This window comes from Delphinapterus leucas, chromosome 8 (assembly GCF_059928025.1).
Source record: "Delphinapterus leucas isolate spDelLeu-1000000601 "Yukka" chromosome 8, BTC_Dleu_Yukka2, whole genome shotgun sequence".
In the NCBI taxonomy this organism is placed as follows: domain Eukaryota; kingdom Metazoa; phylum Chordata; class Mammalia; order Artiodactyla; family Monodontidae; genus Delphinapterus; species Delphinapterus leucas.
This window is the reverse complement of record NC_143136.1, coordinates 30,056,615-30,079,886: the sequence shown is the minus strand read 5'-3', so window position 1 is coordinate 30,079,886 and position 23,272 is coordinate 30,056,615. Positions and strand designations below refer to the sequence as shown.

The window sequence follows — 23,272 nt, the reverse complement described above, 5'->3', positions numbered from 1 at the left end:
ACCTACTAAATGCTTCTGAGATATTCTGAGCTGGCTCACAAGCCCAAGCCTTTAAAAACTCTGAAGTGCTATTTTCTGTGTCCAGTAGTACATTTATCTTACAGATTTGCAATTATCTGTTTATGTGCCTGTTCTACACCCCTTGTATTATGAACTTCTTTAATCTTTCTATCCTCAGTACCTACCCCCAAGGCTGCCACACAGTAACCTCTAAAACAGTGGTTCTCTATAAGAGATAACTTTGCTTCCCAGGGAACATTTAGCAATGTCTGGACAAACTGTTGTCGTGACTAGGAGAAAGCTATTGGCATCAAGTGGGTTGAGGTCAGCGTGCTACTAAAGGTCCTACAAGGCTCAGGACAATCTCCCATAATAAAGAATTATCTAAAGTGTCAACAGATCTGCAGTTGAGAAGCCCTCTCTAAAGGATTTGCTGAATTACTGAAATAAACGGAAGTGGATTATATAAATTAACACCAATTAAAGGTATACATAAGCAAAAAGAGAGAAAAGTTTTCTGATCTTTTAGAGTTTTTTGTCCATCCACTTGATCATATCGGCGAAGCACTGAACTTTCTGTCTACTCACTTGATTATATGGGATAAGCATCTTATTTTTCATTTGGAACTCTTAAAAATACAACAAATTATGTGATCAGAATGTATTGCATACAGAATTTCAAAGTTTATAGTAGAAAACAGTATATATACATAAGTTTTAAGCATGTTTCACAGAAATTTCATTAATTCAGACGTCAATAACTCAAACAATTCATTAATTCAGAATTTGTGATACTGAATCTGCAGACATCTGTCACCTACTAGTGAGTGACTTTTTGGTAAATCACAGTTTCTGTTTCTTTATCTATAAAAGAAAACAATACTTCTTAGGCTATGTGTTACTAGTAGGAGCTCAATAAATGTCAGTTATATCTGAATTCAATTTAGATGGTACTAGCCACTGAAAATCAGTTTTAAAGGGCTCTTCTTTTGTGCTCCTTCTCTTTACTACCAGCACACCCTGTGTATGTGTATATATATATATATCTTTATTATTCCACCTTCTAAACTGTAAGTTAGCAATCAATTTCAGTATCTCTAGTCTGTAAGCTCCTTGACAAGGAATGGTGCACTTTGGTCATTTCCCTTTTCTGAAGACCTAGCACAGTGCCCCTAAGAAAATGAACCATCAAACAGAGTTGACCCTTAAACAATATGGGTTTAAACTGCACAGGTCCACTTACAGGCGAATTTTTTTCAGTACTACAGTACTACAAGATATGAGATTGGTTGAATCCTCAGATGCAGAACCATGGATATAGAAGGCCAACTGTAAGTTATATACAGATTTTCGACTGCACAAAGGGTTGGAACCCTTAATCCTCTCATTGCTCAAGGGTCAACTGTAGTCTTACCACCAAGTTCCAGAATGAGTAGCATCTGTCCTATTAAAATCTATTCATATAAAGGTAAAACTGAACTTGCTAAGTTAAAGACAGATCAAAATCAACAATATTTCATACAACAATGTAAAAACTTTAATGTTACATTTGTCTCCAATACAATATGAAAGTGGTGCCCACTTTAGCTAGGAAATCCACCAGGACTAGGCTGTCTGTTGAAAACCCAGCGTCAAGTGGAAGACTGCATAGCCCCAACATAAGAAATACAGATTTGCAAAACTTTGATAAGCACTTTACACTTATTTGGCTACCATGTAAGACCAGAAATAATCATCTCTAAGATGGGAAAATGCTAATGAATAATCATTTCTAAAACTAGACTGGATACTTTTTGGTGCAGGGACAATACTACTCCACATTCTCCACCAGGTATCCCGCATCCATCCACTTCTCTCTCTAGGTACTGTCCTATTCCAAGCCACCATCATCTCTTGCTTGGACTGTTACAGTAGCCCCCTAACAGGTCTCCTGGCTTCCACACTGCTCCCACAGCCTCTCCCATCTTCCCAGGGGCTGTGACCTCAGACGGAAATGCTCTTCCCTCAGATCTTTCTGGCCCCTCCTCATCCTCCAAATTTTGGCTTAAAAGGCATTTCTCAGGGAGATTTTCCTTGACCAGCCTAACTAAAATATCCTAACTACTCCCCAGTCACATCACCCATTTAATTCTTCCTTGTGGACCCACTTCTAGCTTATAATAGGTATTCAACAACTATTTGTTAAATGAATTCTATCTCTACTCTCTGGCCATCACTTCCACTTTCCTGGTATTAAAGAGTGCAGGTGCTCCGGCAGCCTTACAACACCCTGCTTAAAGATGCGCACACAATTCAGTGGAAAAAAAGGACGTTCCGCAAAAAACCAACTTGATGTTTATTCATCAGAAACAGTTTACGTTACATTTTCTATACCCTCAATTCAGTTTTGAGCAGAGCTGTGTCTGATCCACGTTTTTACAGTACATGTACATGCATTGGATTCCCAAAATTTTTAAACAACGTAGCTTTGTTATTTGCAGTGCGATCTTGAGCCAACTTTTCAAATGTCTTTTTTCCTCAGTTGCCCCACCAATGAAAAGGATAAGAAGTATTAGCCAACGCAATCTATGGACGAAACCAAAAAACAAAACAACAGAGGCATGGACGGTTGCTAAGGCAACAGCAGCCAAACAAGGATGCACTTATAGCAGCTATGTAGTAACTGGGGGAAAAAGCTCAGTCTTTAGGCCTAAGTCACTTGACAGGTCCTCTCCCGGGAAACAAAACGGCCTCCTCTCCAGGAAGGGGACTGTCCTGCATTCCCCTGCAGAGGGAAGGTCACCCACAAGGCTGCACTCGGGCCAGTGCTCCCCAGGGCCTCGTGATTTCCTCCTCCGCTCTGCTCCGTCAGAGCAGAGACGTTGGCTAACAGTCCTTACCTGCCAGCTCTCGGGGGTTCCCGAGGAGGCGGGGTGGGACGCGGCGCCCATTCAAGGACAAGAGGGGAATGAGTCGGTTGGGCCAAAGAAAACAGTCTCGTCAATAAACACACTCCGGGGACCAAGGCACCTCAGCCTTCTCACCCAAACACAACCTCACCTTGTCCCTGGAGCCGCCGAGGCTGCCCTGCAGAATTGTCTACAACCCGCCGACTCCTTCAGAGGCCGGGTTTCTGATTCAATATGGCGGCCTCGAGTATCTCAGTCAGCCGGGCCTGGAAGAACGGAAAGTCGGGAGGGACTAGAAACCACAATTCGACAATCTCCCGTTTAGATTGAGCTCGGCAACTTCCGTCAGCTTGACAGAGGGCGGGGTGGAGGACGTAGCAGCCGGGAGGAAGTGGGGGCGGGAAGTTCCGCCGGAAGTAACCTGGCGGCCGAGGCCGAGCGTCTTCCGTCATTTCCGGCGCTTCAACGGGCGGTTCCGGTAGTCTTTGCAAACCTTGGAGGTAGTAATTTAAGCAATGCCGATTTTATTAATTGATTTGCAAACACAAAGAAAGCTCGGCGGATAATTTGTGGGCCGTTAATTAAGAGCCCTTGATTTTTACGTTGAGAAATCTTAACGTACTTTACTTTTAACCTGCGGTTGGGGGCATCGGAGAGAAACGCCTCCGTCTCTATATAAGGCATTTCCGGCCTCGTTGCGGGCTTTTTTTCCTGTTAGCGCTCGGCAGCGACTGTCTGCGCTCCTCTTTTCCTCCGCTGCCGCCCAGTTCCCTATCAGCCGTCGCCATGGGTTTTGGAGACCTGAAAAGCCCCGCCGGCCTCCAGGTGCTCAACGACTACTTGGCGGACAAGAGCTACATCGAAGGGTGAGCTGACGGGCCGGGGTCTGGGCAGGGCCGGGAGCAGTGGTGCCACGTGGCGCGGCCTCGGCTGCGGCTGGAGGAAAGGAAGCCCGACCCCAGGGCTCTCCCGCGGGAGGGGACTGCGAGGGGAGAAGGGTTAAAAATGTGCTTTGTTTCGGCTTATTTGACTCCACCAGGTTTTTCTGCGTCTTTGCTAAGTTAACAAATGTAAACCTGTAGGTCCACGTTAGCGATTGCAATTTCTGAGGTCTAAGTGGCAGTTGTGTCTCAGGATAGCTCGGAGAACCAAATAAATGATCCCTGATCCTAAGGAATTTATTTTTTACAGAAAACTAAAGCTGCTTAGGTAGCCCGGTAACAAGAGGGCGAATTGCCACTAATTAATTTGACGGTTGTAGCTAGCTAGCGTTTGTCGTTCGTTGGCTGGTGTTTGTGGTTTTTCTTTTAAAGGTGTGTGCAATTACTTTTGCATCGTTGGCAGGTATGTTCCGTCACAAGCAGATGTGGCAGTATTTGAAGCAGTCTCCGGCCCACCACCTGCCGACTTGTGTCATGCCCTACGTTGGTATAATCACATCAAATCTTACGAAAAAGAAAAGGCCAGGTAAAAGTATCTTTGTGTTTATCTGAAGAATAGAATGCTTTCTAAGCTTAAACTCAGGGTTTTCACGTGACAAGTTAGGGTTCAGTCTACTTTAGTTTTGTGGGGATATGGTAAGCTAAATTTCTCTGTGACTTTAGAAGGCCAAGAGGCTGAAATCCTCCATTTTTTCATGTAGAACATGTAACAGGTAGAACATGACAATTTTGAAGAAAAAATTAGTCAATCTAAGAAATAGAAAATTTTATTGAAGCCACACTGAGGATTATAACCTCTGAAAAGCCCATCAGAAACCTCTGAAAACTGTTCTGTGCATATAAGTGTTTTTTTTTTTTTAATTTATTTATTTACTTGTGGCTGTGTTGGGGTCTTTGTTGCAGTGCGCAGCCTTCTCATCGTCGTGGCTTCTCTTGTTGCAGAGCACAGACTCTAAGCGCGTGGGCTTCAGTAGTTGTGGCTCGCGGGCTCAGTAGTTGTGGCCTGTGTGGCTTCAGTAGTTGTGGCACATGGGCTTAGTTGCTCCGCGGCATGTGGGATCTTCCCAGACCAGGCTCGAACCCGTGTCTCCTGCATTTACAGGCAGATTCTTAACCACTGCACCACCAGGGAAGTCTCCATCCATATAAGTTTTCGTTTTGTTTTTGTTTTGTTTTGGGTTTTTGTGTTGTGTTTTGTTTTTTTTAACATCTTTATTGGAGTATGATTGCTTTACAATGGTGTGTTAGTTTCTGCTTTATAACGCAAGTGAATCAGCTCTTGCGTCTCCCTCCCTCCCACCCTCCCTATCCCACCCCTCTAGGTGGACACAAAGCACCGACCTGATTTCCCTGTGCTATGTGCTATGCGGCTGCTTCACACTAGCTATCTGTTTTACATTGGTAGTGTATACATGTCCATGCCATAAGTTTTTGAGACAAGGTTGCACATTAAATAATGTAGTATTGACAGTTTATACAATCCAGATCTACAGGTGCAAAGCGAGTAGTGGGTCATGGGTCATCATGGCCCAAGATTCAAGATTCAGAAGGAATGTTATCTCCTCAGGAGGGCTGGTTAATGCAGATGCACGATACACAGTATAGAGGAGGGAGGTGGCCCAAACAGGCAAAGAAAATTTTTATGTTTAAATTTTTCTTGTCTTGCCACAAAATATGAATTTTAGTTCATCAACAACAGCAATTCAGCTTTTCCCCACACTGGCCTGCCAGTGTGCCTGACCCTGGCCTGGGGGACCCACCTCAAGGGTGAGGGGTGGCTCATTCTTTCAGTCCTTTGCCATTCTTCTGAAACTGCTAACAAGGATGGAAGTTTGGGCAGGTGGACTGCAGTTCACTAAGAATGGAACTGAGCATACTTAATGAAATCTCAAACAGAAATACTCATTCTGAAAGTAAATCTTTGTGCATATTGAATATAGTGTTTCACATGCTACTAATGTTTGTTGGGTGAGGAGCTAAACATATAAAAGCATTTACCTGGGAATGTTGAAGGGTAAATTCTTGGTACAAAAGGGGTCTATTGATAACTTGTAATGAAAACAAGTTCTCATGTATTGTTTGAAAAGGGACATCATACCGACCTAATAGTAGCTAGCTGATTAAATTTTTTTCAAGCCTGCCAGGAGTGAAGAAAGCTTTGGGCAGGTATGGCCCTGCTAATGTGGAAGACACCACAGAAAGTGGAGCTACAGATAGTAAAGATGATGATGACATTGATCTCTTTGGATCTGATGATGAGGAGGTATGGCATAAGTTGACATTTGTGCGTATCATTGTGCTTAAGCACAGGCTCTGTAGCCAAAGTGCCTGGGTTTGAATCCTGGCTTCACATTATTACCTGCCTTTTAAAAATTCTCACTGGCTACATGATGAATAAAATCAAATCGCCATCTTTCGGCTGAGCTCATGATGGATTTGCTTTTTTCTGATAAAGCTGGTCTGCTTTAAGCTGAGGACCCACCAGCCTTAAGCTGAGGAACAACCAGCTTTGTGAAGTGTATTAAATTTTTTCTTTACAGGAAAGTGAAGAAGCCAAGAGGCTAAGAGAAGAACGCCTTGCACAGTATGAGTCAAAGAAAGCCAAAAGTAGGTCATTTTATAATTTGTGTTGAACTTAATTGTTTTCATAATAATTTGAATAATCTTTTTCAAAGACTGATCCCCAAAGTAATTTCCTTTCCTCCCCATTCGTTGAATATGTCAGTATTTCAAAACCTTCTGTTGAAGTGGAGCTTCAAAACTTCCACAGCTACTGGTCTGCAGCTGTTTTTATGGTAGCAGTTGTGGCATTCCTCTGTGGGAAAGAAACTGTTACACAACTAAACACCTCTTTCTCAGCAAAATAGAAAGTGGGCATATGTGTGACGAACACAAGGTGTATTTTCTATAGTTTTATGTGGCTAAGGAGATGATCCATTTAGAAACAAATTAAGATTTGTTAAGTGTCTTGAAGTAGGGCAAAAATAATTATTTGAATAATGCTGTTTCTTGTACTCTTTTTTAGAACCAGCACTTGTTGCCAAGTCTTCCATCTTATTAGATGTGAAACCTTGGGATGATGAGACAGATATGGCAAAACTAGAGGAGTGCGTCAGAAGCATTCAAGCAGACGGCTTAGTCTGGGGCTCTTGTGAGTTTAGTCTTTGCCTTTTGACACTAGCATCTGGAGTTTGCATACAGTTTAAACCTTTGTCAATCAACAGGACTTATCTAACTAAGATTTTTCTTGATGCCCTTTTCAGCTAAACTAGTTCCGGTGGGGTATGGAATTAAAAAACTTCAAATACAGTGTGTAGTTGAAGACGATAAAGTTGGAACGGATATGCTGGAGGAGCAGATCACTGCTTTTGACGAGTATGTGCAGTCTATGGACGTGGCTGCGTTCAACAAGATCTAAAATCCATCGTGGATCAGTGCTCTTAAATAAAAGCTTGAAAGACACCCTTGGCTCTTGACTCCTAAATAAGAGGATGGTATTTATTTATATTCCTTCCATTTTGAAGGAAGAAATTTAATGGATAGATAATTCATAAATAATATAAATTTGGGTCCGCATTGTCGTTCGACGTTTAGCCCAAAAAAGGAGGGAACTACCTGTTATAAATACTGTGACTATGCATAGATGTAGAGTAGACTTTATAAACAAATTAACAGAATGGACTCAGTACAACTTCTTTACCCATTAGTGATGTCCTCAGTATGCGATGATGCAACTTTTACTGCAGTATTTCAAGTGTTTATATTTGCCATGATTTTTAAAAGAAATCGCGGAGGTAAACTAGACTGAAAATTTTGTAGTAAGAGGTTTTTTTGTTTGTTTGTTTTTGTGGTACGTGGGCCTCTCACTGTTGTAGCCTCTCCCGTTGGGGAGCACAGGCTCCGGACGCGGAGGCTCAGCGGCTATGGCTCACGGGCCTAGCCGCTCCACTGCATGTGGGATCTTCCCGGACCGGGGCACGAACCCGTGTCCCCTGCATCGGCAGGCAGACTCTCAACCACTGCGCCACCAGGGAAGCCCCTGTTTGTTTGTTTTTTGACCACGTCACGCGGCTTGGGGGACCTTAGTTCTCGGACCAGGGATTGAACCCGGGCCCAAGGCAGTGAAAGCAGCCAGTCCTAACCACTGGACCACCAGGGAACTCCCAAGAGTTTTGATTTTAGATAATTAGTCCCATATATAATGGTTCAAGACCTTGCCCTTTGCAAGGGGTTACAAAGTTACTTAATATCTGAGCTGGCTTTCCTCGATGTGAATGTTGGGAGTACCTTAAAGAATCGAGAAATGAGTCAAAAACAGGGAAGTGCTCAGGTCAATACACAGCAAATAATGTCATTTACCAGGTCATGAAACATTTGGAGATAAAGGAATTAAATGCCAGGACTAATTTATAGTTAGTAACCAGTGACTTACAGTGGCTGACAAAGTAATTTGTTGTGACCTAGCATCTTCAAGTTAGGGGTTACTTGTGACTAAAAAAAAAAAAAAAAAAATCACACATTTACAAATCCCACCTAAACTTAATGTTATGAGTTGGCATGTGCGATTTACTAAAGGACACCTAACCCAGGGGAGGGGAGGATTCCCAGAGTTTGTCGAGGCAGATGTTGCAAATTTAAGGGATGCCTCCTGTACTGTTCAGGGAGAAGTTGTGTTGAGCATGTGATTTTGAGTAGTAGTGTGTCCTGGGAGGGAGGCTATATGGGTGACTGATCCCTTGGGTGCGGTTCGTAAGCCTGGCTTGGTTGTGGAGGTGGGACATTTTACCTGGGATTGTAAGTCTGATTGAGCCTGTTGGGATGTGGAGACTTCAGTACTACGGTGGTGCTGCAGGTGTGTGTACTCAGAGGATGGTGTTACTGTAGTCAGGTGAGACTCCAGTATTGGAAACCTCTGCATCTTAACAGTTAATTTGGGATGTATCGAATATTTGAGTATATATTTTTTACAGTAGTAGTGTTCACAAAAGTAGAGCTTGGGAATTGTAGACCTCTAAAAATCATTTTGTAGTCTCTGTAGGCCAAGGAAATTGAATGAGGTCCAGGTTTTCCTAGCTGAACCAGACGATGCTGTTTTCTTCCCTCCCAATCTGATTTTCTTTGTATGTGGCCAACCAACTTGAATGTGGGACATTGTTTAAATGCTAAAGAAAATGTACTCAATCGGACATATATGTACTGATGAATAAAATCACCTTCAACATTTAGTCCAACAGACTCAGTCTAAAATCACTGGGGAAATTTTCAGGTTTTCAGTATCGTGAGAGCCAGCAGAGGGCAGCACTTCATTTTCTGGAGAACAGGAGAGCCCGGGGATTCTGGAAATGCTGTGGAAAAGTAGAGGTGTAGTAGTGAATAGCCAAAAATAATTCACAATCAGTGACATGAGTAACAGCTTGATTGAGTGCCAAATAGTTTGGCCAAAACATTAAGTATTAAAAATTATTAATGATTTGAGAGTCCGCCTGCCGATGCAGGGGACACGGGTTCGTGCCCCGGTCCAGGAAGATCCCACATGCCGCAGAGTGGCTGGGCCCGTGAGCCATGGCCGATGAGCCTGCGCGTCCGGAGCCAGTGCTCCGCAACGGGAGAGGCCACAACAGTGAGAGGCCTGCGTACCGCAAAAAACAAAACAAAACAAATTATTGATTAAGAAAATGATTAAAAATGTGGTTAAAAAATTTAAATAGTCAACAAACCACAGCTGTCTTGTGAATCTTAAAATAATGAATGATGAAGCATGTGACTTTTAAGATCTTGACTCCACGGCCTTGAATAAAAAATGTGTTTAATGGTATCTTTTAATGTCATTTTAAAAGGTAGATAATACATTAACATCATTCAAAATTCTAGAGGCTATACAGTTACGTCTCCCCTGTCCCCCAGGTCTCCCATTCACTTCCATAAAAACAACCAATGTCACCAGTTTTTTAGGTCTTTCCAGAGCTAGTCTAAGCATATATGTAGGCTAATTGTAGCATATGACACAAACTTCTGCATCTTAAGTTTTGTCCCTAGAAATAGACTTGGATATCTTGGAGATTATATCTTGGATATTTTGTATTGGTACATAAAAGATTTCCTCATATTTTAACAGTTACAGAATCCATTGTCTCATATCTTACTGAACCAGTCTAGTTATTGGATCCTTAGTTTGCTTTCAGTGTTTTGCTCTTATGAGCAGTGCTTACATATTCATGTGAGCCAGGGTACTGAATGAACTGATTTTGAACCAGTGGGTTCAGAAGGCACAGGTATACATAAAGAGATTTTTTTTTTTTTTTCTGTTTCTGGCTTTAGAATAAGAACCCACGTTTTTTTGCATGCTCCATAAGTGATTACATGACCCTGAAACCTTGTTTCTTTTTCACATTCAGCCACAGCTAGTACAAGGACTGGGCACAATGTGGGAATTCAAAACTGATTTCATTTAATGTCACTATGTTAGATGCTATAAAAATACAAAAGGATTAAGAAAATAACCATAAGGGAGGTGGTTCAAACATACTTAAAACTGTTAAGAATAAAACTAATTTTGTGATTAAACAAGTACAGTCATTCTTCAGTATCCGAGGGGGGATTGGTTCCAGGAACCACCCCCCAACCCTCAGATACCAAAATCCTCAAGTTCCTTATATAAAATGGTGTAGTATTTGCATATAACCTTAACCTGCTAACATCCTCCTCATTAAATCATCTCTAGACTACTCATAATATCTAGTACAATGTAAATGCTATGTATATAGTTGCCAGCAGGCGACAAGTTCAAGTTTTGTTGTTTTGCAACTTCCTGGACTTTTTTCAGATATTTTTGATTCGTGATTGGTTGAATCTGTGGGTGTAGAACCTGCAGATAAGGAGGGCTGACAATAATCCAAAAGTCCAGAGGGTCAGGGAAGGCTAGAATTAAAGTTTTTTTTAGAGGAGTTAGGACTTGAGCTGGAGAGACCTTAGTCAGTAATCCGTTTAAAAAAAAAAAAAAAAATCCAGGATGGTGTGAAAGGCAGAATGATAAAGGCAAGAATGAGAACAGAGGTTTGGGAGGCAATTAGACCAGTTTGGCTGGATTTTGCAGTGTCAGTTTGGGATTAGATAGGGCCAGGTTTTAGAGGCATCTGAATTAAAGGCTGGCTCATTCTGTGAGGGCAATGGGAAGCCTGGTTCCCAAGCCAGAGAATGACAAAAGCAGAGCAGAGGTGGAGGTGGGAATGGGTGGGAGGGGTGGAGGGTGGTGAAATAGATGAGAGGAATTAAGAGGGACAAACTTCCGATTATAAAATAAGTTACGGGGATATAATGTACAGCATAGGGAATATAGTCACTAAAATTGTAGTAACTTTGTATGGTGACAAGTGATTACCAGACTTACTGTAGTGATTAATTTTAATGTTTATAGATGTCAAACCACTATGTTGTACGCCTGAAACTAATATAATATTGAATGTCAACTATTTCAGTAAAAGAAAAAGGCAGAGCTCCAATCTGGAGATGATGTGGATAGAATCAGGGAAATAAGAGGACTGTTTTAATAAACAGAAAGGGCTAAATTATGGCATATGTGAAACATTTTATAAATTTAATATATTTACTTTAGAAAGTAATGGAGACTACAGCAGCATTGAAAAATGCTTGATTTTTCATTGACTGTAACTATGAAAAGATAAACTTATGGACAAAGACACAGATACCAAAAGAGTTGCCTTAGTGTTTTGGGATGTATGTGTCATTTTTTTCCAAACAAATACATTTGGCAATGGCAGTTATGTGTCCTTAGAACAAAAAAGGAAAAAAAATGCATGCCTCACATACATTGTCTAATATGAACCCCATTATAAGCCTGTGAGATAAAGGCAAACACTGTTATCAGCACTTACAGGTGAGGAGACAACTCTGAAAGATGATTCCCCAGTTATCCACCTAGTAAGTGAGAGAGGAGGAACTCAAAACCAGGTCTTCGTGGGCCAGATAATGTATTGGCAATAATGGGGAAAGTTCTTCATCCCTGCTTTTAGAAATTTGATTCTGTTTCACGTAACCCTTCATACCCTCAATTAGGAAAAGTAAGAACATTAAAATCACATAAGTGTAAACCTAAAATGAAAATTGAGACAGTTAAACAGATATTCTCTCAATACATGCCCTGTATAGATGATATTAGTTGCATTTAGAAAATGTCCCAAATGGAAGTCTGTCATTTGGAATGTTATTGGCCTGAATAGCTTTTAGTAAAGTAAAAATCAAAGGAAACTGTCCGTAGACTTCTAAGTATGCATCACCTAAAGAACTACTGCTCAGGAGGCCACAACAGTGAGAGGCCCGCATAACGCAGAAAAAAAAATAAAATAAAAAAATAATGCTCATATGTGAGAATATTAAAGAACTATGAATTACTATTCAAGCCTGATTCCAACCTGGAAATCTTCTATCCTCACTTTGTCCCTATAAAATGGGACTAGTCTCTCTTTTCTGAACATAGCCTGTTTTCCAGCCTCTGAACATTTGCTCTTGCTATGCCACCTACCTAAAATAGCCTTTTTTCACCTGCACTTGTAAAATTATAGTCATTCTTCAAGATGCACTTAAATTACCTCTTTCAAGAAGTCTTTCAGTCTACTTTTTCCTGCCCCTTGCAGCCTCTCAGCCCATATCCTTTTATAGTATTTATAAACTGTGTAAATTAAAAAAAATTTAGAAAACATTTAATTTATTTATTTGGCCACACCTCGCGGCTTGTGGGATCTTAGTTCCCTGACCAGGCATTGAACCCAGGCCCTAGGCAGTGAGAGCACGGAGGCTTAACCACTGGACCACCAGGGAATTCTCAATAAACTTTATGAATTTTTTAATAAAATGTATAAATTTTGAAGTTCTTTTGTAAGTTCCCTTATTCTTCCTATGAGATTTTTACATTCATTCAAGAGGAAGAAGGGATCTAACATTTACTAGGTAATTACTATGTCAGAAGGTGCCAAGAGTTTCACTGAATAAGTATAATATCAGGTAATAGTATATTAATAATAGGTATTTATAGGGCTAAGCACCACTTTTAGTGCTTTACCTTTGTCAATTCATTTAATTTTCATAATAACCCTATGTGGCAGTTACTACTATTGTGATCCCATTTTGCAGATGGGGGAATCTGAGGTCTAGAAATTTGGATTAATTTAGCCAAGGTCATAGAGCTAGGATATATTGGAGCCATAATGCAAAGCCAGATATCCTGCCTCTGGAGTCCCTGAAACTTGCCCACTGTTTCGAAGAGCTTCCTTCCATCGAGAGGGAGCCAGGTCTGTCTTGTTGGGTTTATGCCCCAGTCCCTGGGAGCCCTGAGATTCTTTATTCTCCTGCCAACTAGGCTTCCTTGCTTCCTCCTCAAATTGCCCCAGTGCCCTCCTCTCCTCCAGCCCCTCTGTCCTTTCAGTCACTCATCCTGCCCATTAGGGGTCATTAGACCCCTGGAGAGCCCCACTATCCAGATTCCAGCTGCCAGGGGAGGAAGCTGGCTGGGGAGTCTCCAATGCTGGGTCCAAGCTTGGGTCCTATGCTACACTTTAGATCTTCCCTCAAGCTGAGAATAAAAAATTAACTCCTGTTTCTGCTGGAAAGTTCCTGCCCTGCTTGCTACTTTCTACTAGTAGATTCCTGTAAGTCACAGCCCCACTCTCAGCTATTTAAAAAGCCACTAAAACTGGAGTTCTTAGCCTAGGGTACAAGGATCCCCTGAAATTTTATTTAAAAGCATTTTTCTGGGGAAAGGACCCGTAACTTTCAATCGATTTTCAAATAAATTCAGAGTATTTATTAATTCTGACTTTTCAAGTTATTTATTATTTATTTATTGGCCATGCTGCGAGCCTTGCTGGATCTTAGTTCCCTGACCAGGGATCGAACCCAGGCCCCTGGCACGGAAAGCTCGGAGTCCTAGCCACTGGACCACCAGGAAATTCCCTCAAGTTTTCTTTTTCTATTCTAGAGCCAGTGATGCTTTTCAGGATCTCAAATATTTTCATAGGCCTCTGGAAAGCTCACAGGCCCTAGATACTGTGCCTGTAGCCCGTAGCGTGGGAAAAACGAACAGCTCTGCCCGGGTTCCTAACTCACAAAGCTTAGGAAGCACCGCCCTGAAATGTAATTTCCTGACCACCACCAGCTCTGTAATGTACTCTTGCCCCTGGTTGCTTAATCCCCTTCCTTCCTGCTCCTCAGCCTTCCTCTTTCTCCCCCAGCCTTCAGAGTCAGTGTCTCCTTTTGCCCAAACTACGTATGAACCTACAGAATTCTCTTTTCTTTCTTGGATCCTCCAGCTTTTCTCCTGATCCTGAGAGCCTGTCCATTGAGGGTCGAGGGGGACACCAGAGTGGAATATCGCAAGCCCTGGTGGTGCAGGGGCGGGGTTCAAGGGTGCACAAAGGGCTGGAAACTCACAATGAGCCTTTCTCTCCTTGTCTTCCCTTAACCCATACTGAGTATGGCAGAAGCCAGGAATCTTGGGAACGACAGAAATTTGGGATAGGCTGAGCTATGCCACACATTTTTTTTCTTGGAATGATTTCCAAACTAGATCTGATTGTTGCATGGGGCTAACAGTAAAGAACAGAGCCAATAAATGATCTGATCTTAGCATTTTTAAAAACTATGAGATGAAATAAAAAAAGGATACCGATTCAAGGAATAACATAGCTCCCCTCACGACTTTCAAAATAAAACCGAGAAATTATAGAAAATTAAATGTTTTTCAAAATTGCAGTAAATAGCAGAGTTTGTATTCATAAAAGACAGGGTACAAACAGAGATGTGAAAAAGGAGCAGGATCTTTAGGAAACCCCAACTGCAAGGACATAGATTTCCAGTGTTTCTTGACCTGCACACTGGAGGCCATCTCTTTCCTCCGAACAGTCTACATTTGTCTTGGCTCTCTCACGGCACTTACTACTGTCTACCTTGTTTTAGGTTTGTTTTTATGCAAGTTTAATCTCACCCCCTATAAGTACCTTATGCATCTTGGCATCCCTCACAGTATCTACCATGGTTCTGTATAACTCTTATTCGTCTATTTGCTAAAGGCATAAATGAATAGAAGTCAAAATACTATTAGTCTTAAGTGCAACAGATTTGCACCACGAAGAGGTCACTGACTTAAAGGTATACTTTATTGGTCTTATAAATATAGGAATAGAAGGTAGAAATATATCAATACGTCATACATGCTTTATTTTCCTGAAATCATTCTGATATTGAGCTGGCCTATCTACTATCTGGATGTCAGTGTTTCATGTTTATAGCAATCTTATACTTATTTGCATATATACATACTCAGAATTTTCCAAAAACATTAATTTTTTTTTTTTTTTTTTGGCAGTACGCGGGCCTCTCACTGTTGTGGCCTCTCCTGTTGCAGAGCACAGGCTCCGGACGCGCAGGCTCAGCGGCCATGGCTCCCGGGCCCAGCCGCTCCGCGGCATGTGGGATCCTCCCAGACCAGGGCACGAACCCGTGTCCCCTGCAACGGCAGGCAGACTCTCAACCACTGTGCCACCAGGGAAGCCCAACATTAATGTTTATAATGATATCATGGGGGATTAAAGATGGGCATATATCCCCATTGAGAGGTAGGGTATATGTCCCCTCCCTTTGAATCTGAGCTGGCCAGTGACTGCTTTGGTCAATAGAGTACAGCGGAAGTGATACTGTGCCAGTGTCTGGCATAGCCTTTAAGAGGAGTAGAAATTTCCACCCTGGTCTCTAGAGCCCTACACTGCCATATAAGTCTGTCTAACCCTGAGGTGCCATGCTGGAATACCCGTGTGAAGAAAGGAGAGAAGAAGGGAGGAGGGAAGGGCAGGAGAGAGAGGGGAAGGAGAAGGAAGGGAAGGGGATGCAGAGAAGGGAGGAGAGCCGCTCAGCCAGTCCCCAGCTGTTCTAAACCTCAACCAGCTGGGTCATCCGGATATTGCGAAGCAGAGAGGCAAACCTCCCTTCTGTGCCTTGTTTAAATTGCTGATCCTCAGAATTGGGAGATATAATAATAATAATAAATTGCTATTTTAAGCGACTAGATTTTGGGACAGTTTTAACCTACTCTAACCAACTATTACTTTAATTCATAAATGCAAATACAGATTACATGAAATAAAGAAATTAAGTACATATGTTGTATTTTAAGACTAGGTCTAATAGGTTACTTGTGCAAAATTAAAGTGAGCTTAAGCACACATGTTTTTATATTTTTGAAATTAGTCATATATTTAATATTAAGATTTAGAACTTTTAAAAAGTCATTAAAATTGAAAAAATAGTGTTAATTAATCCACTACAGTATAATTAGCAAGAATAACACAGATAATTTAAGTTGCTGGAAAAAAATGAAGATCCTTCTTATGTTTTATATCAATAGAAAAATATGATGCCAATAAAATGACCAAAAACAATAAAAAGATACAGTCAGCTCTATGTCTTGGACCCAAACAATCCGAAAGCATCTGTCAGGGGACCCACACAAAAGCCATATGATCTGTGCAAGAGTAAGAATTCACTGGGCTGTTTCCGGGAGACACAGATTCTTGGTTTCAGAGCTCCTGAGCTGTTCGCTTACTGTGCCAGAACAGCTCACTTCCCACAGCGTATATTTTAGTATCTCAGCAACTGAGGCCCGAAAGCGTGCTTGGAACTTCTTACTAATAAAGACATAAAGAATGGGGTTCAAGCAACTATTGAGGAATGCCAAGCCAGTGGAGAGGGGGATTCCGGCCTGCAGCACCTGGTGGAAATAGCTATTGTGGTGAATCGTGAGCTCCCAAATGCTGAACAGGTGATAAGGAGTCCAGCAAATCAAAAAGGCAATGACCACAGCCAGGATGGTCCAGAAGTGCTTACTGTAGATCAGGATGCTTCGCTTCTTCACCTTGAAGATGAGGCACAAGTAGCAAATGCTCATTGTTAGAAGAGGGAAGAGGTACCCAACAATAACTTTCACCCAGGTCAGAATATGATGCCTCATCCACGTGAGGTCAGGATCATGCTCGTGGAAGTTGTTATAGCAAAGAGTGTGGTTATTGAACTCCAGAGTGTCCCGGAAAAACAGGGCGGGACCACCCATTAGTGAAGCCAAAAGCCAAACAACTATAATAACAATCAGAGAGTTCCTTAGGGTCCGGTACCGATGAGATAAGACAGGGTGGATCAAGTAGATATAGCGGTCCAGGCTTATCACCATCAGGAAGAAAACACTGGCAAACATGTTCAACTGGGCAATGAAGGAATTGGCCTTGCACAACCAGATGCCAAAGGGCCAGTGGAAATTCATGGCCACATAGGAGATGTACAGGGGCAAGAAGAGAAGAAAAATGAAATCTGCGATGGCTAGATTGAGGAACCAGAGAGTGGTGACTGTCTTCTTCCACTTGAATCCCGTAAACCAAATGACAAGGGCATTTCCTGGAATGCCCAGAACAAATGCCAAACAGTATAACACGAGGGAGACCCAGTGAATGACTCCTAGGTGTGCTCTCTCCTCCAAATCAGTCTCTGGGGAGTAATATTCCAGGGCATAGGAGTAGTTCTCAAAGTCTTCAAATAATGTTTCCTCTAGATCTTCCATGACCTTGCTAAATGCAGAATGAAGAAATCTATGGAAGCAAATTTAAAAAGAAAGAAAACAATTTTTAAAAGAACAAATGTTTAGTGAATGATACAGAACATAAGGATAAAAATATTTTATCTTAATAGACACTAATAACAATTTAGGACCAAAAGGGGGACGTAACCACAGAAGTAGAGGTTTTTTTAAATGAGAGGAAGCTATGAAAAAAATACTTATTTGAAATATTTGGCAAAATGTTTCCTAGAAAAAAATGTACTCTTCCAAAGTGGACACAAGCAGAAACAAAACCTGAATAGACTTACAACCATTAAAGAAATATCATATGTTAAAAAAATGTTTTTCATCTTATGAACTAGTATGTTAAAAAATGTTTTTCATCTTATGAACTATTTCATCTTATGAAATAGTATATTTCTTGGTAGGACTTGTGATTAACACTCCAGGTGTCCAAGTCTCAGTGGACCTAAGTTTTGCTATAATTATTCTCAAAGCTGTGAGAGTTTATTTTTGTAAAGTATTCAGTAAGTGCTAAATAAAATGATTGACTCTATAGGTACAATTCCTATGTTCATAATGCTTGTAGGGCTGACTAGAGAGAATCTAACATTCAACAAATATTTACTAAGTTCTTACCAGGCATTATTTTATGGAAGACGCAAAAGAAAACAGATGAATACTTATGTGGTGATGACTTCAAAATCCTTATTTGTACCCTGACTTCTTAAGATCTAGACAGAGTTCCAATTGCTTCTTTGGCTTATCCACCTGGATGTCACGGGCAAGCACTGGAGATTTTGACCCACTGTTTTGCACCCATGGATGTTTTGATTCTAGGTTTATAAATTCAAATATGTTCATCAGAATTATATCAATATGGAAGGCTTTTCAACTACAAGATATATTTTGGAATGAACTTGACTATGACCACTTAATTTCTATATTAATTTCTTATAGAGTGCAGTTAAACTTTATTTAAATTTTTTATTTTCCTGAAATTTCTTTGTTTTGAATTAATTCAAAGTAATTCTTTTCTACATTACAACAAAGATTTGATTTATTAATCAGTTGTATTTTGTTTATTTTTATTTTTTTATTTTTTGTGGTACGCGGGCCTCTCACTGCTGTGGCCTCTCCCCTTGCGGAGCACAGGCTCCGAATGCGCAGGCTCAGCGGCCATGGCCCATGGGCCTAGCCGCTCCGCGGCATGTGGGATCTTCCCGGACCGGGGCACGAACCCGTGTCCCCTGCATCGGCAGGCGGACTCTCAACCACTGCGCCACCAGGGAAGCCCTTCATTTTTTTAACATCTTTATTGGAGTATAATTGCTTTACAATGGTGTGTTAGTTTCTGCTGTATAACAAAGTGAATCAGCTATACATATACATATATCCCCATATCTTCTCCCTCTTGCGTCTCCCTCCCACACTCCCTATCTCACCCCTATTTTGTTTATTTTTATCCATACCAAATGTTATCTATTATAATTTCATGCAAAGTAAGTTTTCTTTTGTGGCCTTTTTGTTTTTTTCCCCTGCTATCCAGTCCAGTTTCCTGCGTTAAGAAGACTTGAATGCCAATTTTTCAACCAAAAATGTTTACTGGGTGTAAATATAGCTTCATCAATTTATTTTGTGTTATTTCTATCTGTAGTATTCAAAATCAAGTAGAAAAAAGACTAATAGTTATATTCATTTCATGGAGCTCTAATCATTAATGGGGCAAATATGTAAGATTTGAGATTATAGTAGGGTTAGAACAAAGAGGTCAAAACATCTTGTGTTGCTCACAGCCAGCTCAGACTCAATTTGACTAACACTAAATTCATCATCCTGCCTAAAATCATTTGAGGAATCTAGCAGAGCATAGTTAAAAACAAAAGCACTTCATTAGCATTCTCCCAACCCCAGACCCAGCTAACCTCTCTTTATTTTTCAACATTCAGCTCAAATGCCACCTTTTCTTGGAAACATTTTCTGACATTACCTTCCCCCGTATAATTATAATACATACTAACAACTGTTATTACACACAATAGTCAATGCTATTGGGAATTTACTAGATGCCAGGCATGTATGATCTAATTTGACCCTTGAAAGAATCATATAAAGTGGATAAGTACTATTGTTATTTCCATCTCCAAGAAAAAATACTGAAGCTTCAAGAAGCTTAGTGACTTTCCCAGTTTCACGCAACCTATAATTGGAGAGTCAAGATTAAATTCAAATCTGTTGAACCCAGATCCTGGGCTCTTAACCACTACGACATTCCCCTCTTCTGCCGTACTTCTCTTATTGTACTTAATACACTATACTGTCATTGATTTCTCTTTGATTCCTGCCCTACCAAACTGTGAACTCCTTGAGAATGACTGTCATCTCGGTAACCCACAGTGCCTAGTACAGGTCTTAACATCTCACAGGTGCTCAACATGTGCTCAGTAAATAATTGGCTCTGCTAGAAAGCCTGTTCAGAACCAAATGTAATTTTAAAGCCTCAGGTGAGAGTTTGTGAGTTCACCCCTAAGTTACTCTCATTGCCAGAATCTCTCTGGCCTTGACCCACAGTTCTATCCTCAAGATCTAGACTTGTTCCTTGTCTTTGAGTCCTTTCCTTCATGTGTCCAAGACTGGCTTCTTGCCCGCTACCCTTTTCTTTCAGGTCTGGGACCTTACTCTGCCCTCTTCACTCCTTCTGGTAGCTGAAGCCCCTCCATGTCAAATCCTTTCCAGCCTAATCTCCAACTCCAACTGTATACTAAGGCACTCTTACCTTCCTGGTGCCTATGACCTATTCTTTTAGACTATGAGCAATTCTGAGGTCAAATGGCCCTAAATCACCTTACAAAACCCTAAGCAGTGAGTAGATGGAACTTGATTCCCCAAATATAGAAAAGCCAGCGGAGGACTTCTAATTACACAAAACCACTATCAGCAAGTCAGGAGCTTACAAAGTCATTGCTGACTGTGCTGAGCCGGAATGGTCGCAGGGCCTGCTGAAGGATTCCAACCACCCCTCATCCCGTTTCTCTTGGGGCAGGGGGAGGTACCTTGAGGATGACTGATTTTTCTGAACAGAATCCCTTCAAACAGAAACCCTTGTTCCAGAGAAATTCCTAATCTTCCAGAAAGCACATGAGTAGGTTAGATGCAATGAACGGTTCAGGCTTGGAGAAAGATCTTCAAGAGGAGCTGAAAAAAAAAAAAAAAAAAAAAAAAAAAGAGGAGCTGAATACTGTGTGGAGAAAAGGGAACCCTCCTGCACTGTTGGTGGGAATGTAGATTGATGCAGCCACTATGGAGAACAGTAAGGAGGTTCCTTAAAAAAACTAAAAATAGAACTACCATATGACCCAGCAATCCCACTACTGGGCATATACCCAGAGAAAACCACAATTCAAAAAGAGTCATGTACCACAATGTTCACTGCAGCACTATTTACAATAGCCAGGTCATGGACGCTACCTAAATGCCCACTGACAGAAGAATGGATAAAGAAGGTGTGGTACATATATACAATGGAATATTACTCAGCCATAAAAAGGAACAAAGTTGGGTCATTTGTAGAGACATGGATGGACTTAGAGACTGTCATACAGAGTGAAGTAAGTCAGAAAGAGAAAAACAAATATCGTGTATTAATACATATATGTGGAATCTAGAAAAATGGTACAGATGAACTGGTTTGCAAGGCAGAAATAGAGACACAGATGTAGAGAACAAACATATGGACACCAAGGGGGAAAGCAGCGGGTGGTGGGGGTGGGGGTGGGATGAATTGGGAGATTGGGATTGACATGTATACACTGATGTGTATAAAATGGATAACTAATAAGAACCTGCTGTATAAAAAAAATAAAATAAAATTCAAAAAAAATTGCAATAAATGCAGCTTTTTACAGCATTATACAAAATAAAAAATAAAAAAAATAAAAAGAGGAGCTGAATACTGCCCAGCTGAATCCTTCACAACAAATATAAGCTAGGAATTCCCCTCGGACTTGAGTAGATGTTTTTGTGTGCTGGTGATGGTGAGAGGGAGGGGTGGGATGAAGAAAAGTGAGAAGTAAGACAGAATTCAGCAACTATCCTACCAAACCCTTGGCTAGAGGCAGTTAACCCTTGAGGGCATATTCTTGCTTAATTATTGTACCTTGTTTGTATATTGCTTTGTAGTTTATAGGCACCTCCAGATAGAATTTCCAAACCTTACTTAGACCTACCCAAATACTAGAGACTAACTAACTGTATTAGTTTCCCAGGGCTACTGTAACAAAGTACTCTAAAGTGGATAGCTTAAAATAACAAAGTTATTGTTTCAAAGTCTGGAGAAAACTGAAATCAAGGTGTAGGCAGGGTTGTTTCCTTCTGAGGGCTGTCAGTGAGAATTTGTTCCACGCTTCTTGTCTAGATTCCAGTGGTTTGTTGGCAAACTTTGGCAGTTCTTGGCTTGTACATGCAACAAGATGTTTTGACCTCTTCGTTCTATGCCAGAGTCTCGGGCCTTCCCCTACCCTCTTTCTCTTCTTCTCATTGGCTGAATGAGGATGCAGTGATGAGCCATCATGCACCAGGCGGATAAGGAAAACATGATTGTTCACAAGATAGAAGCTTGGGTCCCTGGATGACCTCATGGAGCAGAGCTGCCCTGCTTCTCTGAACCATGTCCTTCTGGATTACTAAGTGAGAAAATATTTCCCCCACTATTCTTTTAAAGCAGCTGAACCTGTATCCTGGCTAATATACCTTCTCTAGGCTTTGACTTTAAGCACTGTGGTGGAGACTTGTCAGTGCTCACCTCCTATGAAAGATGTTATAAGAAACCCTTGAGGTGGGAACTATTCCTAACAATCGTCACGGCTTCCGGAAGAAAGAGAGGGGAGCTTCCCTTAGGGAGAGGAGAAAGAGGGAAAACCTGGCTTTGTAAGGAGGATCTCTTTTACCCCAGCAATGGTCAGGGAGCCATTTAACGAACATGCTTTTTAGCCATCAAAAGAGAATGTGAGAGAGTTTTTGCAGTTGATTCAATTGATTACGGTGGGCTGGTAAGACTCCTGCTTTGTAAGGAAATGAGGGGCAGATCTAGAGTTGTAATAGACCTATGTTATTTGGGCAGAGTTAAACAACCTCTGCCCTTTATTTCATAATTTAAACGTCCCAAGGGCAGGGAACTTTAATGGATGCAACAGTCCAAGTTGGGGAGACAATGGGATTTGGGTAAACCAAAGAGCAGTGGACTTGCTTTCAGTGGAGAGCGGCTACTCAGTTCCAGCCAACTGCTTCCACGTGGGAAATGAGGGCTTAGTGTTGCCAGAGTTTTTGACAAATGGTTGAATATCTATATTTTTAATGTGAAAAGTTTCCAACTCCTAAACTACTGTTTTAAAACGAAATAGTTGTGGGCTGTATTCAGCCCAGCTATAAATTTGTGACCTCTGGGGAAGGCAAACTCTTTGAAGACTCTGAGCTTTTCAAAAGCATAGGAGGAGGCTATACATTAAATAGGACAGGAACAAAAGGACAAACGTATGATTGTTCTTGTATGCATAACTATTCAGGTTCATAGAGACAAAAAGTAGAATGGTTGTTGCTAGGGACTAGGGGAAGACTGGAAATGGGGATTTATTGTTTAATGGGTACAGAGTTTCAGTTGGAGAAGGTGGAAAAGTTCTGGAGATGGATAATGGTGATGTTTGTACAATGATGTGAACGTATTTAATGCTACAGAAGCGTACACTTACAATGGTTAAAATGGTAAATTTTATGTTACATATATTTTCCCACAATAAAAAAGGAAAAGAAAAAAAGAAATTCAGAGAAGACTTTCT

The 23,272-nt window shown here is 41.1% G+C and overlaps 3 protein-coding genes and 2 non-coding genes across 5 annotated transcripts in view; 3 read left to right on the top strand and 2 right to left on the bottom strand.

Annotated features, from left to right (window-relative positions):
• Positions 1–3,207, bottom strand: part of NDUFS1 (NADH:ubiquinone oxidoreductase core subunit S1) — a 33,698-nt gene extending 30,491 nt beyond the window's left edge. The window contains exon 1 of the mRNA XM_022567504.2: positions 3,040–3,207. The gene's annotated coding sequence lies outside the window, so the exon portion shown is untranslated. The remainder of the gene's footprint in view (positions 1–3,039) is intronic.
• A 156-nt stretch (positions 3,208–3,363) lies between these two features.
• Positions 3,364–7,291, top strand: EEF1B2 (eukaryotic translation elongation factor 1 beta 2). Its single transcript, XM_022567506.3, has 6 exons — positions 3,364–3,754; positions 4,233–4,355; positions 5,966–6,092; positions 6,370–6,436; positions 6,855–6,980; positions 7,093–7,291. The coding sequence occupies exons 1-6, from the start codon at positions 3,675–3,677 to the stop codon at positions 7,245–7,247; spliced, it is 678 nt and encodes a 225-aa protein (XP_022423214.1). The 5' UTR covers positions 3,364–3,674; the 3' UTR covers positions 7,248–7,291.
• On the top strand, positions 6,209–6,287 carry LOC115802142 (small nucleolar RNA SNORD51). Its single transcript, XR_004022542.1, has one exon. It is a non-coding gene; the product is annotated as a small nucleolar RNA SNORD51 (small nucleolar RNA).
• LOC115802144 (small nucleolar RNA SNORA41) lies at positions 6,592–6,724 on the top strand. Its single transcript, XR_004022544.1, has one exon. It is a non-coding gene; the product is annotated as a small nucleolar RNA SNORA41 (small nucleolar RNA).
• On the bottom strand, positions 7,156–20,635 carry CMKLR2 (chemerin chemokine-like receptor 2). The gene is made up of 2 exons (XM_022567509.3): positions 20,495–20,635; positions 7,156–17,472 (listed from the first exon to the last, which is right to left on the bottom strand). The coding sequence occupies exon 2, from the start codon at positions 17,442–17,444 to the stop codon at positions 16,377–16,379; it is 1,068 nt and encodes a 355-aa protein (XP_022423217.1). The 5' UTR covers positions 17,445–17,472; positions 20,495–20,635; the 3' UTR covers positions 7,156–16,376.
• Between the last annotated feature and the right edge of the window lie 2,637 nt (positions 20,636–23,272).